Genomic DNA, 24,156 nt, shown 5'->3' with positions numbered 1-24,156 from the left:
GCATCCACCTCTTCCTCTGCTTCGATCGCAATATCTTCGGGGCGGTTCTTCTGATCATACAGATCTTTTATCTATTCTTCCCAAATTCTAAGGATTCTTTGATGGTCAGTGACCACATGACCTTGTTGATCTTCGATGCCGAACGTTCGTATACCTTTGTTAGCTTTCGCTCCTAATTCTTGTGCTTTCTGGTACATCAGATCATATCTGCCGCGCCGTTGAAGTTCCATTATTTCTTCACATTATCTGTTCCATGTACTTTTCTTTGGGTTTGTCCGTTTCTCTTCTCAATTCATTATTCAGCCTTCTGTATTCATTGATGTCCGGGTTTTTTTGACCTCCTGCGTTCCTCCATCTTCTTAAGCATTGCTTCAGTTATTTATGTTTTCTCGGTGCTCTTTCCATCCTACCAATGTTATTGTGGAATATGTCAAGTAGAATCTGTTTAACTTTTCTCCATCTATTCTCTATATTGCCAACCATATCGCCCATTACACAGAATTTTTCTTCAATCTTTTCTTTCACATCATCGTCGCTCTGAGTTTCATTTTCGATATCTCCTCCCATTTTTCTTGATCGGCTTTAACCAGGTTTGCACTTCCGCCACCAGGAGATTGTAATCTGAATCAATGTGTATTCTTGGCAGTGTCTTCACGTCGTGTACACTATTCCTGAAACGTTGCTTCACAAGAATGTGATCGATTTGGTAGCATTTCTTATCTCCTGGACTTTTCCACGTGTACAGCTTGTTTTTTCTTTACTTAAATCACGTGTTTATCACCACCAGATCATTTTGCCTACAGAAATTGATAAGCATTTGACCTCGTTCGTTTCTTCTACCTGGTGGAAATGGTCCCACTACCTTATTCGCAGCTCTTTCTCCTACTACGCTGTTGAAGTCTCCCAATACTATGGCGTTGATCTTACCTCTTCCTTGCTGATGCAATATGTCACTGATCTGATCATACGTTACTTCTACTTCATTATCATCATGATTGGTTGTTGGCATATACACTTATATTATTACAATAACCACTGTTTTGCATGTAGTTTTACAAACATCAAGCGGTCAGTGCAGCATTTCACTTTGGTTACACTTCTTGCTACTTCGTTCTTCATTGCTATTGCGACACCTTTCTCGGCCTTATCGCTACCCAATTAGTATATTCTGTAATTTCCCGATACTATCTCATCTTTTCCTGGCAATCGCACTTCACTCAAGCCCACTATGTCCACTTTACATTTGTCCCTTTCCACTTTTAAATTTTCAAGTTTTTCCTCACGTTGTAGAGTTCGTACGTTCCAGGTTCCCATGCTGAAATGAAAGTTATTATTTTCTCCTCTGATGATTCTTCCCGGAGTAGTCCTCACCCGGAGATCCGAACGAGGGACTATTTTACCTCAGGAAGAACCACCATATTTATTTATTCTCCTTCTTCGTCCCTTCTTGGAAAAAGATAATGTGATAGTATTCCATTTCATTTCCACATCTCCATGCCGTTGACCATCTAGTAGTTCATCCGCCTTTTAGGATAGTTTCTCCTCCTAAGGACAAGAAGGTGCCCTGACCTCCACCCACTCATCCGCCCTCCGAGAAGGCCGTTGGCACTTGGTTGAAGCTGACTCCTTATCCCGGGAGTCGGTCGGTCCCCACCTACATTAGCCGCCAAAGACGTTGCCCGCTTTCTCTCGCGAGGAGGTGTAGGTTGGGATTTTCCCTTCGTTTAGGATGAGACCCAAAGGCTTTTCTCAAACCTCTCCAATACTTTTAGAAAGCTCTTACCGGGTAACCTAAACTAACCGAATCTAGCCTAACCTAACATTTTTGAATGTTTTAACCTTTTTTTTTTGTTTGTTTGTTTGTTTTTTAAAGGTTTGTAACTGGAGAGATACCTCTAAACTTAAGCCACTGTTTTAATATTAGTCTTACTTCTATGAGACAAACTAACGAAACATAGGTGTGTAGTGGTACTTAAAATGCTGGAAACTTATCGGTACAAGAAATACTGAAAATGCACTGGAAATCGTTGTGTAGTACTGAAGAGATGTTAAAATTCCCTTAGAGACCTGTCAAGATGGGAACCCCATCACCTGGGTGTAAGTTATGATAGGGTTAACTGGCCAACCACTAAGAAGCTAGCTAGTACGAGAAAGCAAATGGATAGTGTTTATAATATAAGACCTGTTTATAATATAACAGTGTCTTATCGAAATCTTGCACGAAGACAGTTTGGTATCCCAGCGGGTTGGGTATGATGCTGCTTCTGCCCATGGAGAGATTCCGTACATGTAAATATTTCCAGAAGGATGATTCAGGCTTTTAGGAACTCATCAGGGAGAAGAAGTGCTCTTCTAACTATTTTCTGTGCCAAATGTAATAGAAATATTTTTTTAAAAAAAAAGTAAATAAAAATAAAATGAATTGTAAATTTATGTAATATGATGAACCAGATAAGGAAGTGTTGGCTGTGACGGGTAAGTATAAGCCAACACACACACAAAATGTGAGTGTATATTACGACAGGCAATCTGGGAGAAATAACGTCCAGAAAACGCTTAATCGTCTTCTTCTTCTTTTGTCTCTTTTAAACCACTAGTTTCTCTACATTGTTTTTATTAGAATATTGGAAAAGACTTTGGTTCGATCCCGGCTCCAGTCAAATGTACTTTGTGGTGGATAAAAATCGTGTGCGTTGGTTTTCTCAGTGTTTTTCCCGTTTCCTCCCAGTTTCATCATTCCATCATTATCATCTATATCATGATTACCGTCTCCCTTAACCTTGGTGCATAATCGTAGAATATTAAATTTTTAAATTTAAAAAAAAATTTTTTTTAGAGATTTTATTAATCTATGGAGAGACCATGTCAAATAAGGAAGTTTACCTTATAAAACGAATATTCTTGAATGTAAGAGAACGACAAATGAGAAAAAATGTGTATGTGTATGTGTGTGTTGTTAAGAAATCAATGCACGAAATGTAACACCCATATAGATAATTGTCTTTGGAACTTACTGCTGCGTAGCGCACGTTGTCTTGGGAACAAAATGATCGATGTTGACCATCACAAGTTCTGACATATATGTTATAATGAATATTTCATATCACTTTTATATCTTACAAAGAAAAAAAAAGTAGGTAAAGATAAAGAAATTAGGATTAAAATATTAAGAAACGTCGTGCCTATATAATAACTAAAATATAAGATTTCTTTTCACATTCGTAACTATTTATTGTTCAGGTACTAGAAGAACAAGTTATATGCTTAATTGTCAAAGAAATAAACGTATTTTTAACAATCCTAGAGCTGGGTTACTTGTATCTGCGTACTCATTTTCTAAATTTCATTTATTAAGAAATATAGAAGAAGAAAGCAATCTAGAATTGCATTTCTCAAACTGTGTTCCGCGTACCACAAGTTGGTTTCGAAGTCTGCCCTTGTGATCCTCTTTGTTCATTAGTCCAAAAAAGACAAAAACAAATAAAATATAATTTATAGCTCACAGATGACGAGAAGAACCCTAAAACAGGGGTAGCGGGGAAAGGTCAACGACACGGTCAAGTCCATTTTCGGTTTTTAAGGTGTGGTCTATGCTTAGATGTCGTCTGCTACTCCGGGTAGTTACCTGTGCTATTCCGTGGTGTCATTTGAAACCCCCATGCGAAAAGTGGGCGAGCCCATACATACATCACACTACTTCTGCTAGGGTTCTTCTCGTCATCTGTGAGCTGTAAATGAACTGCGTATCACAGACTTGAGAATCTCAGACAGGTATAGATTACACAATTAGTAAAAATTGTACAATTCTATGTAATAGCATATACGATGTATTGTTATAAAATTCTTGATAGTCTTCTATTGTTAAAAAATAAATGGTGTGTATTTTCTTTTATTAATACAAATATAAAGCTCAACGAATTTTCATTAATACTGTTTTAAAAATATAAGTAGAAGGAAAATGGGAACGAAGGAAACATGAGTAGGGTGTTCCATACAACATTCTGTCTAATAAAAGTGGTTCCCACTTGGAAAAGTTTTGAGATACGGTGCTCTAGAATTCCAGAAGTAACGGTGGTGGGAGCCGATGTTCCAACCATATGCACCGAGCTAAAAGGCGCTTGGCTAGCCATAGCCCTTTGAGAGCTTTAATGCTATTTATTATATTTTCTAATTGGAAAACATTCAGTCCTCTTTTTATGATATTTTTCAGTTATTTTTCAGTACCGAAAATGGTTGCCGTGTTTTACTCACCGCAACACGCATACACAGGCATATCTAAGAGAAATGCTGCAAGAAGAATTGACAAAAATCTCCGAGTCTGGTTTGTGGAAATCAGAGAATGTTCTTACGTCTCAACAAAATGTTGGCGTCTCATTATTGGGGTTGGATAAGAAGGTTCTCAATTTCTGTTCCAATAACTACCTTGGTTTCTCGGTAAGTTTTGGGATTATTTATTACATTTAGTTTTAAATGTTGTTTCTGGTTGATTATTTTATGTTAACTTGTATTTTATGTACATGTAATGGACTGAAATTTCATTCCAGCAATATACATTTAGCATCTTCTTACCTCTCATTTTTCACTCGTACTCGAAACCTCTTTTTGGATCGATTGCAGGATCGATCTCGTTCTCGCTTTCGAATTTGGACAAGTCTGTTTTTCATTGGAAGGAAGACAGAGAGAAGAAATTTCTGAACTTTCTCTCACTACGAGGCTCGTATTAGTGGTTTTATACACTGTTTGTTTATTAGTATTATTTTATATACATTTAATTTTAATACATATAAAATAATATATTTTCATAAATAGCATCTTTGTAAATTTTCAGGATTTCGACGGTGAGTGTGGAAAGGTGTGGAGTAAATTTTAAATATTATTCAACCATTGGCTGTTGCGCCCTGACTTATTTTTTATTTATTTATTTACTTATTTATTTTGTAGCTGTGAACTAGACGTCTGTAAGATAGAACTCCTGACTTCCAGTCGTCAGTCTGGTCTGTCAACTGGGAAAAGGGACTTCTGGCTTACAGCCGTGGAAGCTCAGTACAGTTTCGTAGACCATTTTTCAGGACATTTAAATACGGTATAGATTATTAAAAGTATTACAGGATTGTTGGTGACATCTGGTCATGAGGAAACATTTTTCTTCGTGGATTGTCTTGGTCGGAGTTTTTTTTTTTTTTTTTTTTTTTTTTTGCGGGAGGCAAACTTACTTGTGTTATTGGTTAACGTTAGTAAGAGTATCAAAATGTAAGAAACATTTAAGGATGAATATGTTTTACACAGCTCGGAGAAGGAGAACAGTAACGGGAGTGGTGGTTCAAAAACTGAACAAGAATATGGTTGTTTTGAAGTTGTTAATTTGAACTCCATTGATCGTGAAAAAGTTATCATGTGTGAAAAGTGCTCCCCGTGGTTTAATTTCGGATGCGTTGGGTCGACGAACACTTGTAGCACTTACAAGTAAGTGAGTCAATTTTATCTCTGGCTTTGTCGTTATTGCGAGTTGCAGAAAACTGTAAAGCAGGATGACAGACCCATTACTGCATTGATGATAACACTGGCAACAATATAAAAGGTGATAACGTCGGTTCGTTAATACGGAATGCATTTCAAGCTCCTATTGCCACCTCTGTCCAGTGAGTAAGACTGGAGGTGGTTCAGTAAATTGAGAGAGAGGCTTGCACAGCTACTAACTAGTCAACTCATTGAAATGAGCCAATGTTTTAAAAATAAGCTTGATCGAATGAATCAAAATTTAACCGCTAAAATGGATGAACTGAAACATACAATGAAAGGCTGGACTACTTCACTAGGGACGTAGCCACTTTGAAGGTTAGTGTGCAGTCTTTTGCTTCGCAGTTAGAGAAAACCAAAGTAGATGCTCCGTCAGGAGCTACATACAGTGTCTCATAAGCTCAATGAGTGGCTGATGTCTTATATTTGTCTCATTTGTAGCATGACGCTAGTATTTGTAGCCTCAAAACCTAATTAGGTGAAACTAATAAAACAGTTGAGTCATGTGTAGAATCTTCGCAAAATCCGACGAAGGTAATGAAAAAACGTAGTCGTTGCACTCCCTGGAACAGTTCAAGCAAGGCAGTCAAGTTACCATTCAGACTTTAAGTTTACCAAATCGAGAACTAGATAGGGAAGTTTCCAGTTTACTGCAAAAATTTATATCAAGTTATAAGAAGTTAAATACCGAAGTCACTTTTTTAAACAAGCAATTAGATGTCGGAATGTAACTAGAGTAGAGTCGACTAGTGATAACGACAGCTGCGTTAGGGAAACGCTTCCCAAACGCTCTGGTTTCAAAACGAATGGAAGGGAAGTCGCAGACGCTACGTGTACTGGCGATAGAAGTTTGCTCTTTTCACAACCGTCCCAAATCTTGCTAGTTCTTGTGAGACTAGTATTAGTATGGTGTTTTCCTTATGGACAGATATTAGGCCTTAAACCATTTGATGGTCCTGTTTTGTTGCGAGTGAATTGTAGCCCCCCCCCTAAAAAAAATCGCGAGTAGCAAACAGAAATAAACGACTATATCTAAGTTTCATTTATACGATCCGTTCAGACATGTAGCGTGTGCAGGAGGTAGTGTGCAAGGTAAAACTTCCCGAGGAAGAATGGCTCCAATAAACTATTCAGCTGCTTCACCTCGTGCTGGACTTATTGCCTATCTAAACAGATACGGTATGATAAATATAAATACTTTTTTTTTAAAAACAAAAAGCATGCGTGATTTTTTAGTAATTATTATTTTGTGCAAGGTATAAAGTGATGTGATTTTGTCATTGTTTTTCAGAGTCATCCTGAAGTTGTTCTGGCAGGTAAAGAAGCTCTTGACAAATACGGTTCAGGTTTAAGTTCCGTGCGGTTTATTTGTGGAACACAGGATATACACAAAGTAAGTATTTTTTGTTTGTTGGTTCGTTCGTTCGTTTAACCAAGAGTATGCTTCGATGCAAAGGGAGACGGTAATAATGATGACTATGAAGAACATTTTAGAATAGAGAGGAAGGGATAAAACAGGAAAACCCATGTACACGATGTTTGTCTACAATAAAGTCTACTTGGTGCGAACTGGGATCGAACTAGGGTCCCCACGTACCAGTAATCAATAATTTGGAAAGAATTGGTCTCAAGTCGTTATCGGGTAGTCACCCATGTGATTGTTGAGAAAAATAAAGGGATACTTTTCTTCGAATTTACTTATTTTCTAAGGAAAAGTGAAAAATAATAATTTCTTTACCATTAATCATAAACTGAATAGAAATGTATATCTAAAATGATGCTGAGTTAGCAGTAAGTATTCTTTTCGAAGCTCAACAAGTGAAATTTCAGAGAATTAGGTATCATTTGTATTTATTCAAGGAAGAATAGAAATTTGTATAAAACATTAAAAGGAACGATTACAGAACATATTCGTTCCAATGGAAAAAAGAAACCCATTCTATGTCAGAAAAGGAATTATCAACAGAATGTGTGGTTATGGAAAAATTATTATGAACAAAATTTGCTTTCTAAGAGAGATTTACCAAATACTGTCTACACGACCATTACACCTTGCTGCTGGACGTTTCATGTTGCAGAATGTAGAGAGTCATCTTCGATCGTAGAGAGTATTATCTTCAGTGCGAACGGTTTTTAGTTGAGATACCAGATCATATAAATGTATGGTGGAGAAATTGTGTTCATGCGTTTCCATATGGGTTGTAACGTACTCTCACCCTCTCTCAATTCTACCAATTCATTCGATAGAGAGGGGGGGGGGGAGTGATGGGTAGGAGCTGCCTCAGTGGTAGAGCGCTTACGTCTGGTACGATGGCTCCCTGCTTTGATTCCAGAGAATGTGGGATTGTAGTGGACAGCATCATATCCGTGAGTTTTCTAGGGATCCTCCCACATTCTCATTCTACTAATTATTTCGTAATGATTTACTTTCATTATTAACCAGTTTTCTTTACCCTAAAGGGCATAATTGTGGGACACTAAACTAGAAATTAATTTTATATAAACTAGAATTCTTCGCTTGCATTGGTCACTTTTCCCTTTAGCTTATAGTTCATAACTATGTGAAGTTTAACTAAAGATTTTCTTCCATTTCTTTCCATTTGAATTTTCACTTCGTGCTTAATGCATGACAAATTTTGTAAATAGATTAACTAGTTCTCAAGCCTAGTGTCCATGCTTTTATATATCAGTATCATTATACAGGGTGGCCATTATGTAGATGATGTTTCAAAGACTACGGTAAAGAAACTAGCAACATAATTTGAACATAAACACATTACTCTCATACCTTTTCCTTACAGGAATTTTAATCTCTGTTCTCCGTTTCATGGTCCACTAATGCACTATCCAAATCAATACATGCCTGGAGACAAAGAGCAACGTTACATTGTCACAAGCAGCTTGACAAACCTGTACTGATATCCTGTGGAACTCTTCTGTAATAGTAGGGGCCACGGTGGCTCAGTGGTAGAGCGTTCACTTCTGGTGCTTGGGGTTCCGGGTTCGATCCCAGCCCCCGCCAAGTGAACTTTGTAGTGGACAAACACCGTGTGCGTGGGTTTTCTCGGGGTTCTCCCGTTTCCTCTCACTTTCTTCATTCCACCATTTCATTCATTTCTCATAATCACCATCTCCTTTAGCCTAACCGGCATAACCGTGGGATGTAAAACTCAAAGATTTCATTTCATTTCATTTTCTTCTGTAATAGCTTCCTGTAGTTAGGACAAATTGCGTGTGTGATGTTGATACACTTTGTCCTTTAAAACACCCCATAAGAAAAAGCCTGGTGGTCCAGATTGGGAGATAGAGCTAGCCACTCCACAGACCCACGTTGACCGATCCAGCGGTTCGGAAATGTTTCGTTCATCCAATCTCATACTGGTGTGATATAGTGTGGTAGTGCTATATAGTGACTGTTATCCCTACTCTCAGGTTACGCAGTGTTGCAATATCGAATCTTTTTGTCCAGAATTACAAATACTAGTTAATCAAACATCATATACATAATTGTGAGCCATCCTTAATATTCATTGCTTGCTAGAGAAGCTTCTTCCGATTTTTAAGTTGATTCTTCTACATGCCTGTTACAGTTCTAAAAAGTAAATATACACAATAAAATAAATTAACATGTATTATAGTAAAATATTTAATTTAGAAGATATTATTATGCACCCTTTAACTTTTCCCAAGCAGTTATTTTGGATACCGATATATACGTCACTGTACACGCTCCCTACCCGAAACTATACCCCTCTCAAATCTGAAAGTTTGCTGTTGTGCCGCACCAAGAACTCCCCGAATTAGGATAAATGTATGATGACCCCATATAATGCCATTGCAAAGACAGTTCACGGACACTGGCATGCTTTCTTGATTTTGAGTGTTTTGAAATTTATACAACACCATGATTATGAAGGATGGGCTTACTATTAATGTGCGCTGCGATCCACGAATGAGCTTGAATCCAGTGAAGTGGCTGGTGTACAAACTATCATGGAAAATCAACAGAGTGTAGGCTGTTTTTCATCACATTATTTCATTTCCGAGAGAGCTGGATTACATGACCACACTATCGGTCCTGGCTGATATGTTTTTTGATTGAATATCTGAAGAAGGAAAGGTAACGTTTCATTTCCGAAATACATCGTCTATGATTCATTCATTTTTGCGCCGATAGAATACTAAAGTGAAATTTAGTTAGAGTTTAGTACTGTTCTAGTTTACGTACTTTCCTAACCGAGGACTTTACATCGTTAATTTTGATAGTATGAAAGTTATTTTTAAAGTAAGGCCTGTTTTCCAATAACAACGAAACAAGTAGCATTGTGAAAAAAAATCTGAATTTACGTACTATTATCTATTCTTCTACGTAATTTCCTCGCCGGTTTAAACATTTATCATAGAGAATAACGAGTTCTCGGACACCCTCCTTATAGATCTCTGCCACCTATGACGATAGCCAGTTATTCACTGTCGTTTCCACTTCTTCATCAGTGTCTAAACATTTGCCATCTATGAAAGTCCTCAAATTGTGAATCTTCTGTTTTCACGTACTTTGGTTTCAACTGTCTGCACTAAAATCTTCAGTCATTAGTACAGATGACCAACCAGAGTGCGATTCGTCATAGATATTTTCACACTTTACTGTCACTCATTGTATTATCACCACACGGTTAACCTATGCCTGGCGATGAATATTTGTGCTGTTTTATGCTGTTAGTAACCTAACGAGTAATCTATTTCACAGTCAACAGGCCGCTCGATTTCCTTAAATATGTTAATAAGCTTACAGACTGAAGCCGTAAATGCAAATGGCGTCCAGTTGTACGCTAGGGATACTAGGAGCCTGCGTGCGCACTTATTCTGAGTAGCACGCAAATTTTCAAACTGTATTCTCAAATGGACCTTACTTAAAAAATATCTCTCGTATGTTCAGTGGTCATTAATCTTGAGTTGTTTTGTAATGTATGTTCCTACATTTCTAATGCTTTTCAGGAATTGGAACAGAAGATAGCAAGATTCCATGGGCGTCAAGACGCGATCTTGTATCCAAGCTGTTTTGACGCTAATGCCGGACTATTCGAAGTATTGCTAAGCAATGAAGATGCAGTATTTTCCGATGAGCTAAATCATGCGTCGATAATTGATGGTATACGACTATGTAAAGCTAAGAAGTATCGATACAAGCACTTAGACATGGCAGGTAATATACTTAAGAATGAAATGTATTGAAATATTCGGTTCATTAACCCCTTAATCCGTTGAAGTACGTGTCATAAATAAGACTACAACATTCTTAAACGGAAGTGAAAGAGACCCTTTTCTTTTACTATGCATGTAACACCATCACCGAGAAGTCTGTCACAGATAAAACATTTTTCAGCTGACATCTTGAACATAGATGATCCAATAGACCTGATTATTTATCCTTAGTCACACCTGCAATGAATGAAAAATATATTAATTTATATTTTATTAAAAAAAATCACTAAAACAAAATAGTATCAAAAACTTTTCGTTAAGGTTCTGTTACAAAGCGATGCTTAAAGAAAAATGCGTAATTAGACACGGCTATAGCATCTAAACGATGCATCCTAGAGGAAAAAGTGAAGAGAACATTTTTTTGTAGAGAATTTAATGTAGATTAATCTTTTGTAAAAACATGTTTTGTTCTAATATGCTTTCCATGCGAGATATTTACAAAAAGCTATTTTTTGGCGCCATTTTTTCAAGATGGCGGACAAATCCGGGGTGGTAGAGCGGGACAAAATTAGTATGTTGTTACGGACACTTTTATAAAGAAAATAAAATTTGTTCCAGCTTTCCACCTTTTTTTTTTTTCCTTATTGAATCCTTCATTGGCTGGTCTATTGCCCCGAGCCGCTCATATATAGTTGCGCATTTTTAGTTTCTCTTTTGCGTATAAAGTAATAACAATTGTATCGTATAATTAAAACTCTCTTCTGAACAGTAATAATAATAATAATAAACATATTATTACATTAAAATGGTAATCTTAAGTTTCTTGTATGAATCTTAATTTGTTTCAAATAAGGAATATAATGATGAAATCACTGTGACCCAAAGGCCAACGTTTGGCGATTATGCCTTATTTATACTCTAAAGGAAATGGATAATAAATGGATGTGAATGGTGGTAGAATGAAGAAGTGGAAGGATACGGGAAAATCCTTGAAAAAACACTTGGACACAATGTTGTACACTAGAAAGGTGATATACTTATGACGTATTTAGTTAAGTTTTCCTTCAATTGCAGTTGTGGATTTCCTGGATTGCAATCAGTCACAACAATTAGTAATCTACACAAAAAATAACCTGTGTATGTTCGGCAATATTTCAACGTTGAATATCGTTCAGACTCAGCTATGCTTTTCATATGAGAGTTCTAATGTACTAAGTATTTTTAATTCAGGAAAATGTTCTGCTTTTATAGGACGGCAGATATATATATGTTCTTAGCTTACGCAAATAATTCTGGGACACTCTTAATACCTTATTCAGGTTAATGATCTAACATCGTAGTTACCTTCAGTTTATCCTGCGTAAATTTAAACGCCCGTCAATTACGACCCCATTTTGTTAAGGAGTAAAGGCTTAACACCTAAGAATTGAGAATAATATAAAATACTATTGAGTTAAATAGAATAGTATAAAATTTTTTATCTAGTTCTGTTTATCTTGTGCTTTCAGATCTCGAAAATCAGCTGAAAGAGTGTAAAGATGCTAGAATTAAACTCATTGCAACGGATGGTGTATTTTCCATGGATGGTGACGTGGCTCCACTCCCAAAAATTATTAATCTAGCAAATACATATAAAGCATTAGTTTTTGTCGATGACTGTCATGCCACAGGTGTTTTTGGTAAGACAGGAAGGTGAGCATGAATTAATTTATTTCTTCTGATAATGTATAATCTATAACACACTTGTAGATACTTTCTTATGCATTAGTAGCACGAAATGAAAATATTTTAATTTCTAGTTTGTATTTTTTGTGGCTTGCACATTATTTGAAGACCTAAATGGGACATTAAAACAAAAAGAGAAATGAATTCAAATTGATACAACTGTAGTATAATAAAATAAATGGAAATGGAAGAAATTAGGAACTTCTAGAAAACTCAGAAATGTAATGTTTATTTGGTACAAACTTCATCAATGTTTGAACTTGTAAATGTAATCGTTTCAGTGTAAGATAGGAGGTCATCCTGCAGTTGTGATAATTTCTCGTAAATTCATAAAATGAATTATATAAAATTGTAAGATTTCTTTGGAAATTGATTAATGCGAGCCTTATCAAAAATATGCTAGTGTGTTCTCAAAACAAAAATTACAATATTCAATTACATGTAGGTAGATAATTAAAGTATTACACAATAGCTTTCTTCTGAGAGGTGTATTTGCTTCTATACTGTTCCGACACTCGTGTTTTGTAAATACGAAATATTTTCGTTCCGTTATTTCCTCAGTTGTTCAAATTAATTTATAACATAAATTACTTGATTTATGCGAAGCAGCGATGAAAAATAACAGGTTTCATTGTTTCTTCGCTTGCACAGGCCTTTTTTATAACGTTGACAATGAGTTTAATAGATAAAAATAAACTACAAAATTACTTATATCTCAGTACAAAGTTCATACTTATTTAGTTTCATCCCCACTGTGCTTTCCTTTACGGTTTTCATTATTGCAGTCAAATGAAAGAGGGGCAAATAGTATATCAGAGTGATTGAACTATTCAAAATATATCTGCTGTTTTACGTATGCTTTCGTGATCAACAGTGACAAGAGGATAAAGTTAACTGTGGTTGTGTATGTATTCATTTTACATGTATTTGATGATTCCTGTTTAATGTTTTTATATGTTCTGTTTTACAGAGGAACCGAAGAATTCTTTGACCTTTATCCTCATATAGATATTATTAACTCAACGTTAGGAAAAGCTCTTGGAGGAGCTTCTGGTGGCTATACAACTGGTCCCAAAGAGATGGTTGACCTTTTGAGACAACGTGCGCGCCCGTATCTTTTCTCTAATGCACTGGCCCCAGCAGTAGTTGGTAGTGCAAGCAAGGTATGTTTATTTGTAGAAACACCCATTGTAGTCGTTAAGCAGAGACTTAACCTTTAAGCCTCGAATGGCTCGTCGACGGAATGTAAAAGAGAAAGAAAGAATACCAAATTGTGCAGACTGTCAGCCGGTTTGAATGTTATGAATGTCTGTATTTTGTCATCCACGTAAGTTTTGTTACAAATTGGGCAAATTTTTAACCGTAACGTTACAGATGATACGGACAGAGTGTGATAATGCAACATTATCAAGAACCCAGGTGTATAAATGGTACAACAGTTTCAAATGTGATAGCGAAAGTGTTGAGGGCGATTCGAGACACCCTTCAGCGTCAAGGAATGAGAAAAATGTGGAGAAAGTTTGTGCATTACTGAGAGTTGCTAGACGTGCAATCAGACGTGACTGCCAGACTTGCTTCAGATAAGTAGCTGTAGATTAATTTTAACTGAGGATCTGAAAATCAAGGAAATGTGTGTTCACATTGTGCCTCGCATTTTGAGAGAACAAAAAGACAATAAGAAAGAATGTTGTGAGGATTTGATGGCTACGCAGAACAGGATAACTTCGTAAACTGCATCGTAGCAGATGAAACTTGGTGTTTACAGTATGACCCAGAAATTAAATACAGTGTGTGCAGTGGAAAGGACAGTTATCGCTCGTAAAGGAAAAAGCAAGGATGTCGAAAGCAAAAATAAAGGTCATGCTAATTGCATTTTTTTTATTACAACGGACTTATGCATTATGAATTTGTCGCTGAAAACAAATCAAGTATTTTTTTCTTTTAATACAAAGAATTTTTTTGTTGACTCAGAAAGATAAGGGAATAATTCTGGACAATGGTTTCTGTTACTCGATAATACCAGGCCTTATAGCACTGCTTGTACAACAATACCTTGCTAAGCATTACGTGACAGTGCCAAATTATCTACAACTTTGTCCGTACTTGTTGCTTGCTTATTTTTACCTTTTACGAAGACTCAAGATGACTATGAAAGGGCATAGGTTTTTAAACGTTGCGGACATTAAATCAAATGTTGCGCTTATTTGTCAAGCATTTATTATTAGTGACTATCAACAGTGTTTCGAAAACGTGTACAAACGTCGGACAAAATGTATTCCTAGCTCTGTTGATTGTTTTGAAGGAGATAAATTGAGTTGACGTTAAATTGGGCATATATTTTAAATAGTTTTCTTAATGCATTATTTTATTATTCAAATGATACGGTAGTCATTTTTCAGATATATTCACGATCGGTCGAGCAGGATCGTTATTTAAAAGTATCAATGAGTGTTATTGCATTAAATAACCTTTGCGCACCTTCCAATTCAAGAAGTAATTTTATTCGTCAAGGTGAAGCTCAACATTTAAAAGCAATCAATGAATCTCTCTCTCCCTCTGCCTTACCATTTCGTCTATTTACCTTGTATCAAATAAAACTCCAGTAAAAATTTGGTAGATGCTGAAACATTACAGAAATACCTCTTGCAATTGCTGTACATCATATTTTTTCGTATATATATTCTGATTTTTTCTCATCTCATAAATAATAAACCTTTCTGTCTGTAAATTTATGTTGAAGTACTGTAGATTCTGCATCGACTTATTTCAGTATAACAAATTAATTTCACCCCTTCTTAATTTCGTTATATTGGTATTTTAGTGTATAAACCATAATATTGTATAAATTGTTATTAAAGCATTTCCGTGAAGAAAAGGCAAATCTTTTTAACCGGCTAGATGGAAGAGAATAAACCATAAGCAGGGGCTAAAAGAAGTATAATATACTCATTATAAAAGAAGTATAATAGACTCACAAACGGGTGTACAGTCACTTATTTGACAGATATTACGTTTAGCGATAAAAGCGTAAATTACTTAGCAAAATTTGCACATGTGTTGCAGTCGTCTATTTGTAAAGAATAGGGAGATATAGTTCTTTTTTGTTAGAGAAAATGACAAAACTAGAATAAATTTTTGAACATAAACCTCACTTTAGTCTATCTTTTTTACCCAATGAAGAAATTCTTGATTGGCCAACGTTTCAATTTTGATCACAAAGTCAAGTCGGTTACGTCTTCTGTAAAATGTATTTTGAAACTTGTGCGACGATGGGAGAAATATATTGAGAGACTTAGCGGCTATGTTGAAAAGTAGCTTTAAACATTCTTTATAAACCTTACATTGTATATATTCTTCATATGTTACCTATTACATTTTCTTCTACATAAATTGTTATGTGTAACTTACTGATTTGCTGTCTTTATTATTATTAATGATGATGATCATTTCAAATTTCCCTCGGGGAGACTTTCGATGCACGTGAGATGAAAGTAATACTTTGAAGATACTAGTAATCTACGTTGAACACCCTCATAAATATGTCTCGTAATGAAGGGTGGATTTCGTAGCTCTGGAAAGAATACCACCGCCCCCCAGGCCACCTCTAAAATCATCATTGATTGTATTATAATTTTTATTGTAGTTATTTTTATGGTTTTATCCATGAAAACAATGTTTTGGGGTTATATGCAAAAGATTTCGAAGTAACTATAACATAAACCGTTAATTTACTGTAGTCCTGATAGTAAATCCGTTCAAATGCATTTCAAGAGGTAAATAAAAAGACGCAAGCTTCAATTAGGTGAGATAATTTTAATGATTTTAAATAAATGATTTGATTATGTGTCTGTGTAAAGTGTTTATATACTGAAAGACACATGAATCATACATACCTAGTAAATTAAGTTTATAACGACGCCCTTTGGCTCAAACCCTGATAGATGAATTGTAGATTGGTGATGTTCCAGTGCACAGAGATAGCTTTACTTTAAACTACAGCTTATTAAGTTCAGACTTCGTAAAACACTTACTTATTGAGTAGCATCTGTGATGGTGAACTTGACTGATCTATAATCGGTATTTTTCTAAGTCTAAAGTTCGTTTATGTAAAGAGCAGAACTTCAGTATATGAGTAAAATGGAGACGACGACTGTCATAAAATCTAGTCACTCATTGTCATCTCCGAAATTTCATAAGGTTTTATACTCGGACTTTAGCTGAGGTTACCCTAAGTGCCCATTATTATAACATATCCACGTGCTTCTAAAGCTCGACCCAATAAATTCATGTTTGTGTTCAGAACGGAATTTTGTCAGAAGATGGGAATCTGTCTATGTAAGGTTTAAAGATGATCATTGTGTGAATCAAGGCATCCTCAATACATAGAACAAATTCTCAGACGAGATATATAATAATTCTTGACATTTTACAATGGGTTCTCAGACATAAAATCATGTGCAATAATCCTTTTCCTGTTTTGCTCATCCTTCCCATTGACAAATAATATTAAAGTTGAAAATTCAAGTATAACATTCTTCTCTCCTTGTGTTACATTTTCATATATTATATTATCTCTTCAGTTTTTAATTCAAATTAGCTAAAACTTCTTGCGAGTCTTACCCATTTATATTATAAATTAGAACATTCCAGATAGAAGGATTGATAATATAAATAGTTGACTTAAAAAGGCTTTTTACTATCACTAGAAACACGATTTTTTATTATTGGACTCCAGTGATCAAAAGTAGGTTTAGAACTCTTGTTTTAGAATATTATTTTTTTTTTAAATCGTAATAGTACATTCTAGTTTTATGGAATTTACCAAAGCAGGCCATGCAGAGCACCTTATATATTGAATATTTTATTTCAGGTAATGGACTTACTGTTGGCAAATCCTATGTTACCTAAGAAAGTGACTAAAAACGCAGAATATTTTCGCTCCAGAATGACTAAGGCTGGATTTAATTTACTGGGCAATAAACATCCAATATGTCCAATTTTGGTTGGTGATGCTGTCCTTGCAAATAAGTTTGCAGCAGAGCTGTTAAGTAAGTTGATTTATTTATATATATAATTCTGAACAAACTCGTAAGGTCGAATAGACCCAAGGCATAAGTTTTCGAAGATTTCTTTTTTACAAATAGGCTCAAACTTTTAGTACTCTAAGTATTCTACCCAGATACTCTGCACACTGGAGATTAACTTGTATGTAGTCGTTTTAATATTTATGCTGTTAACAATTTTGTGCAATTATAACATAAACGCACCATGTGCGTGGATTTCTCGTGGTTTTCCCTTTTCTTCCCACTTTCTTCATTCCACCATTTTATTCATTTCTCATCATCATCGTCTCCTTTAGTCTAACCGGCATAATCATGGGACGTACAACTTAAAGATTTCATTTCATTTCATGTTTTTTCTTTGTATATGTCTGTAAATTCTATGATCCCGTAAATAGGGGACAGTGGTTTCAGTCTATCTATAAATTTATTAAGATTGAGAAAGAAAGAAAAGAAAGATAGATCGAGTTGGATATAATATACGAGATTGAGTAGTTATTGAGATAGCTATGTTCAGACAAACATAATATAATCGTGTTACTATAGGTAAACTACAAATACAAATCACGTCATATTTGTTCAGAATGTGGGAGAAAGTAGTGTCCTACTTGTATTACTAATCAATCATGTTTCGAACTGAGAATTTATCACAACACTTTACCACTAGAAGAATCACTATAATTTGTAAACTTTTCCGTTTTATGATATGGCAGCAGTTGCCAGATGGCAGATGGAAACGTACGGTTTCAACAGTGAAGATTCAGTTATCAAATCAAATGTCGAAAAATTTGATAATCAGGATTGTATTGAGAATTTCACTTCTAAGTCTAATAAAATGAGAATCTAGATATCGCAGAGGGCGTGTATGAGATTCTATGAGGTCTAATGGTTCAGAAGCACCTACTATAGTTGGACATAGAGAGAAGGCACCTCTGACAACGATCTTCAGATTTGTAAAGATTTCAATCTATGAAGTTACTATGTTGAGCGGTAAAGATTTCAATCTATGAAGTTACTTCTAGGACACTTCTAGGACAGTCATCTCTGGATCATGTATTATAACTAAAGCGATAGGAAAACAAGTGCTTATATGGATTATTTCTCAGTTATGTCGTGGAGCTGCGCTCAACCCATTGCCACAGGTCATAAGTACGGTACAATCGATAATTGATTCTTCTCCACTGTTGATTGACTCTGAAAAAGATAAGATAAAAATATATGCACTTTGCCTCCCCATTATTTATGGCTTTCCAAAAGTACACAAGCCTGACATTCCCCTTCGTCCGATCATATCAGGTTTCAACCATCCGGCTTACTATCCAAATGGCTATTCAAAAAACTTAAAGATTACAATAGAAGTTTCAAATTTGTTGTTTAAAATAGCCTTGAAGTTAAACATCAATTGTCATCACTTGTAAATGCTAGTTCTATTTTTCTAGCATCCATAGACGTTCTTGATATGTACCTGTCCATACCGTTGAAACTTACGAATAGCACAGATCTTGGCTATTACAAAATGATGCATCTGCCTATGTCTCATTTTCTATTACAACTGCTTAACACTAATGTATTTCAATTTGAAAATCATTACTTTTCCCAGAATGACGGTCTAGCCATAGGGAACACATTGTCTCCGATACTGTCAAATATTGTTTTAAGTCAGATAGAAACGTCTATTTAACAACAAGATACATGCAAGTATATTAGATATTATCGTTATGCCGATGACGTTTTACTTCTTGTACGTGATGAAAATACTCTGTCACAAATATTTGAGCAGTTCAGTAATCAGCATCCTAGGTTGAAGTTAACTCTCGAACGTGAATCTGATATCTGTCTTCCTTTTTTAGATTTACTGATTAACCGAGCACATAATAAATGTATAACAAAGGTATATCGAAAACCCACTGCAGACACTACATACATGCATCAACAGTCAGCCCAACCACCACTGTACAAGGTTAATATTTGGAAGAATTTCTTTCGTAGGGCATTACTAATTTGTGATCGTTCAAGTGATCTTAATGATGAAATACAGTTTTTATATTAAATAGAACAAAAGAACGATTATAAGTTGCCTATCTTACAAAAATGGTTTCATCAAATACATAGATCTGTACAAGTTCCTAAAGAAAGCTATTCCCAAAGAAACAAAAACCTAGATAGGAATTCCATATTTTCCACAATTATCGACAAAAATTCAACGTGTTCTTGCAAAGTATAACATACATACTTGTGTCTGCTTCCAGTATTCTTCCAAAAATTTTAGAAATGCACCCCACCAACTTTAAAAGTTACTTTTCCCGGGTTCTATTCTCGGTGGGGGCACTCGGTCGAAAAATTGTAAAAAGTTTTTTCAGGCCAGCCATCCTGAATGAGGTTTTCCTGAGTTTTCCTTATTCACAGTAGGCAAATGCCGGGGTGGTACCTAACATATAGGTCCTAGGCCGCTTTTTTTCCTTCCCCAATTCTTCCTTCCGTCCCTTCCCCCGGATAATGTGCTCGCCAAGGGACGTCAACCCTCATACGTGACTGCTAACATGGTCATAGATGCCGAATGCTCAGAAATTTAAGTCCTAAATTTTTTTTTTAGAGTTACTTTGTTGATCCTTAACTAAGTCAGGTATTAATCGTGCTCAGTGAGGATGCGATTCTTCACATATAGGTCAAACCAAAAGCAGCATTAACACCCGAATTAAAGAACACATCAGACAATCAAAAAGGTCACAGGAAGAGGGTATGTCGGGATTCTCACTTCGCCTAAAGCAACATGCGCATAAAATAAAACAAGTTAATGTAATAGGATCAGTAATAAAACAAACAAACAAACAAACAAAAGAGAGATTAAAGGAATCATTCTTTATTCATAAATATAAATCGGCTTTAAATCTGGATTCTGGCAACGTTGATAAAATCTGCCTACCTACCTATGATATATATATTTTGGTTTCTGGCAACAGTGACGTGGCATAGACACCACGCTTCCTTCAAACTCAACTCTTTCTTTCTTCCAGTGTGCTCTGTTCGTTCTTTTTAGCACCCATTTTTTACGTTACGTTCATTTGGTGGTATGTATTCCTATTGCCATACCGCATTTCTCTTATCCAGTTTTATCCTTATTACCTTATCACTAAAGACTGAACTAGCTTGTTGTTCTTATACGTCTGCAGAATGGTTGGTTTTCCCACAGAAGGATAGATTAGTAAGTAACCAATTTTTGTTATATATATATATATATCGGGTGTTCAAAAAATGGTCCCCCACAGACTACAGAGCACAATCCTACAAGTCAAAATAAAGCGAAAAATATGTATAATTGTATATGTTTCAGATCCTCAACTGGAGACGCCAAGTGCATTATATGACAACGTCGCATATAAAGAACCATAAAGTAGATCCACCAATCCATCGATTCTTTCCAGATGGCAGTTAAATCGATAGAAGTTGACATAACAACACCTATTAGTGTAACAATCGATGTAACTGTGTAATGGATTCGTAGGCTGTGCTAATTGTTCCAAGTTAATGAACGACGTTGCCACATAGTGAAATTTTTGACCTCCCATAGCGGCTGAAGGATACTCCGAAGGGTATACTGTTATATAGCATTTTCGCATTATTTTGACCTATAGAATAGCGCTCTGTTGTCCGTTGGCGGCATTTTTAGAACAGCCGATTATTCAATATATATATATATATATATATATATATATATATATATATATATATATATATATATATATACAGGGGCGGGTCCAGGATATGATTAAGGGAGGGGCTAAACCATATTTTGCCGTTTTATTCAGTGTAAAGCAGGATTAAAGCCCATTTTATCCAGTGTATATCTGAGCGTCAAGGGGGGGCTATAGCCCCTATAGCCCCTCCTTGGATCCGCCACTGTATATATATATATTCAGTACCCCAAGAATAGGTTCCACTTCCGACTTTATTCTTGTCAACCGATAGTAGTAGAGAAATCTACTACCAGGTTCGGTTTCAATATTGGTTCTCATAGAGTGAAGACGGTAATTGGAGGTGACAGATGGTTTCTTGATATGGATCCAGAACCCCAAGAATAGATTTTATTTCAGCTCTTATTCTACTGAAACCGGAAGTTTAAGAATGAGACAATTTCCAGTTTCAATATTGATTCATGTACAATAAAAATTGTAAGGAGTAACGAATAACTGTTTTTGGTATTGATTCAACGTTCGAAGAATAGGTGACCTTATCTCTTGGGACCTTATCTCTTTGTTGTAACTGGAATTTCCTCTGTACTACTTCCGGTTTCAGTATAGGATCCGCATAATTTTTAAATTGACGCAGTTTCACAATGTAAAACCAAATTAATTTATTGTTTCTTGAGCGTTTCCTTTGTACTACACGTACAGTATAAATCGCTTAAAATAAAAACTTTGTTACATTTTACATCATCTTCGTTTTCTTTCAGATGATGGCATCTATGTTGTAGCGTTTAGTTATCCAGTTGTCCCGAAAGGTCAAGCGAGAATTCGCGTGCAGATCACTGGAGCTCATAAGGAAGGAGATCTCGATTATGCAATCAATTGTTTCATTGTTGTTGGCAGAAGGCTTGGTATAATACGCTGAAAACCGTTTTAATTTACTTTCTATCCAATGTAATACATTCCAGTCCAAAAGGAGACACATTTTTGATTTTGTACAGATAAAAGGTTTTTTTAATGGAAGCTCCGCTTACACGGATTCAAATTTAAAAATATAATTTTTCAGTTATGGTATTTTTTTTTCAGTTTTAAAAATAAAATTATTCTGTAACAGTTATAGATATGTGTGTTTAAATATTGAGAATAATGATGCGTTAAATTTAAGCATAGAACTTGAAAATTACAGTGTCAGGTGCTCTGTTGTTATTATTTGGTTTTTCCATCACACTATTTGAATGATTGTAAATCAGAATAATCGCTTCCTAGTATTGTTATTATTTTCTCTTTAAAATTTCCTTTCAAGTGAATTCAATCTTTTGCGCCTTCCAATATTTATTCTCAATAAATACGTATAAATTCATTCTTCAAGTGAGGAAAATGGTGTAGAGAAACTGAAAAGTTTCAAACAACAATATATGAAACAGAAATATGTAACATTGCTAAAAAGAAATGCGGCGAGAAGCATCTGTTGAAATTGTTAATAAAATTCCATATTCTGATCTGATACTAATAACATTGTACTTTAAATTACACTATTATTGATACTCATTCACGTAAGGACATAGAGATTTACTAACAACTTAATATCAGTTTCGCTTCTCATCCCTTTTTAACTGTTATGTTTGTGTTATGGTTTGTGATTTGTCTTGAAACCTCGGTTCCAAATGAAGTGAAGATGGAACTTCCATAGATTTAATATATATAGTCTATAAAAAAGACACAAGCTCGTTAATCCAGCGTAACTGAAGCGCAGAGTATATTTTTAAAAACTCACGGTTTATATACTAACTTTTGCAATATATGAATTTCGAGTGTTTATGGAAGGATATACATTGTTGTTGCTATTTTATTATTATTATTTTAATTTTCATTTTGTAAAATATTACTGTGTGTTTTTACATGAAATCATTTACATTGAATTGTTTTATGTACGAGTAGCGATATTCCTTTTTAGAATCAGGAAAAGGAAAGGAAGCCGCATGATTTTTTAAAAATATATCGTCAGCATTCAGGCAGAAATCACTCCAAACTCCAAAAACATACAGATGGAGTTAGGTACTTCTTCCAGAACGAGGACGATACACAAGGTGAAATATACCACGTTCTGATACATATTATGAGGCTAGTTGTAGCAGATGGCATTGTTAAGCTAAGAATAACCACTCTTAGCCTCACAATTTCACCTGCTACATCTAGTCTCACAATGTTAGAACGGTGTGTATTTTACCGTGTGTATTGTTATCGTACTGGAAGAAGTATCTAACTCTGTTTCTGTGTTTTTGCAGTTAGTGATTTCTGCTTGAACGCCAATGATATATATTATCTTTTTTTTTTTTTTTTTCGCAACGAAGTACAAATTAGTATTATTATTTTTATATTTATCTAAAACAATTTATTTTGCATTATTATAGACAAAATATACATAAAACGTAGAATGGAACAGAAGTTCATATCGAATGACTTGCTGCGGGACATGTTTTGTGTACTGCGGGAGGATATTCTTTGTATCTTTTGTGTGTTGTATCCCTTTAGGATATAACTTTTGCTATAAAACTAGTAAAACGAGGAAATTTAGTTACTCTAATGCTAAACTTCTTTCAAGAAATGTTAATTCAAGTTTGCGTTTGATAATACCCATCAAAAATTGAAAATAAGAATCCAGATATAAAAAAAAAAAAAAAAAAAAAGCTATCTGCTTAAAGAAGAAATGTCATTAATTGTGTGTTATATGAGTTTAGTTCATTTTTAAATTTTTAATTTTACTGTAACACTGCAATAACGCAAACTTCGTGTTTAGGGATAGAAACGCATTAGGTTTAAAATATTGGATGACGATAGTAAGCAAAATTCATTTAGATTGTGTTTCGTTTCCTCTTTCCTTACTACCTTCTTACAATTTTAAGTTAGTTAAGCAGTTCATTTGAGTATTAATATGGAACAAATATATGGACAGTTACTGATTTATAGTG

The 24,156-nt window shown here is 35.1% G+C and overlaps 1 protein-coding gene across 5 annotated transcripts in view; it reads left to right on the top strand.

The window, feature by feature from the left end:
- The window catches only part of LOC145673114 (2-amino-3-ketobutyrate coenzyme A ligase, mitochondrial-like), a 28,091-nt gene extending 5,783 nt beyond the window's left edge, over positions 1 to 22,308 (top strand). For 3 of the 5 annotated variants that reach the window (XM_081742496.1, XM_081742493.1, XM_081742492.1), the window contains exons 2-8: positions 4,211 to 4,434; positions 6,809 to 6,910; positions 10,513 to 10,720; positions 12,228 to 12,411; positions 13,415 to 13,607; positions 17,315 to 17,492; positions 21,955 to 22,308. In XM_081742496.1, coding sequence (XP_081598622.1) covers positions 4,285 to 4,434; positions 6,809 to 6,910; positions 10,513 to 10,720; positions 12,228 to 12,411; positions 13,415 to 13,607; positions 17,315 to 17,492; positions 21,955 to 22,112 — 1,173 coding nt within the window. In that variant the 5' untranslated portion in view covers positions 4,211 to 4,284 and the 3' untranslated portion in view covers positions 22,113 to 22,308. The remainder of the gene's footprint in view (positions 1 to 4,210; positions 4,435 to 6,808; positions 6,911 to 10,512; positions 10,721 to 12,227; positions 12,412 to 13,414; positions 13,608 to 17,314; positions 17,493 to 21,954) is intronic. The other 2 variants (XM_081742494.1, XM_081742495.1) reach the window with 1 other exon arrangement.
- The last annotated feature ends 1,848 nt before the right edge of the window (positions 22,309 to 24,156 follow it).

This window comes from Thermobia domestica, chromosome 16, assembly GCF_964235325.1.
Source record: "Thermobia domestica chromosome 16, izTheDome1.hap1.1, whole genome shotgun sequence".
In the NCBI taxonomy this organism is placed as follows: Eukaryota; Metazoa; Arthropoda; class Insecta; order Zygentoma; family Lepismatidae; genus Thermobia; species Thermobia domestica.
The sequence above is the reverse complement of the archived record's forward strand: the minus strand, read 5'-3'. Positions and strand labels throughout refer to the sequence as shown.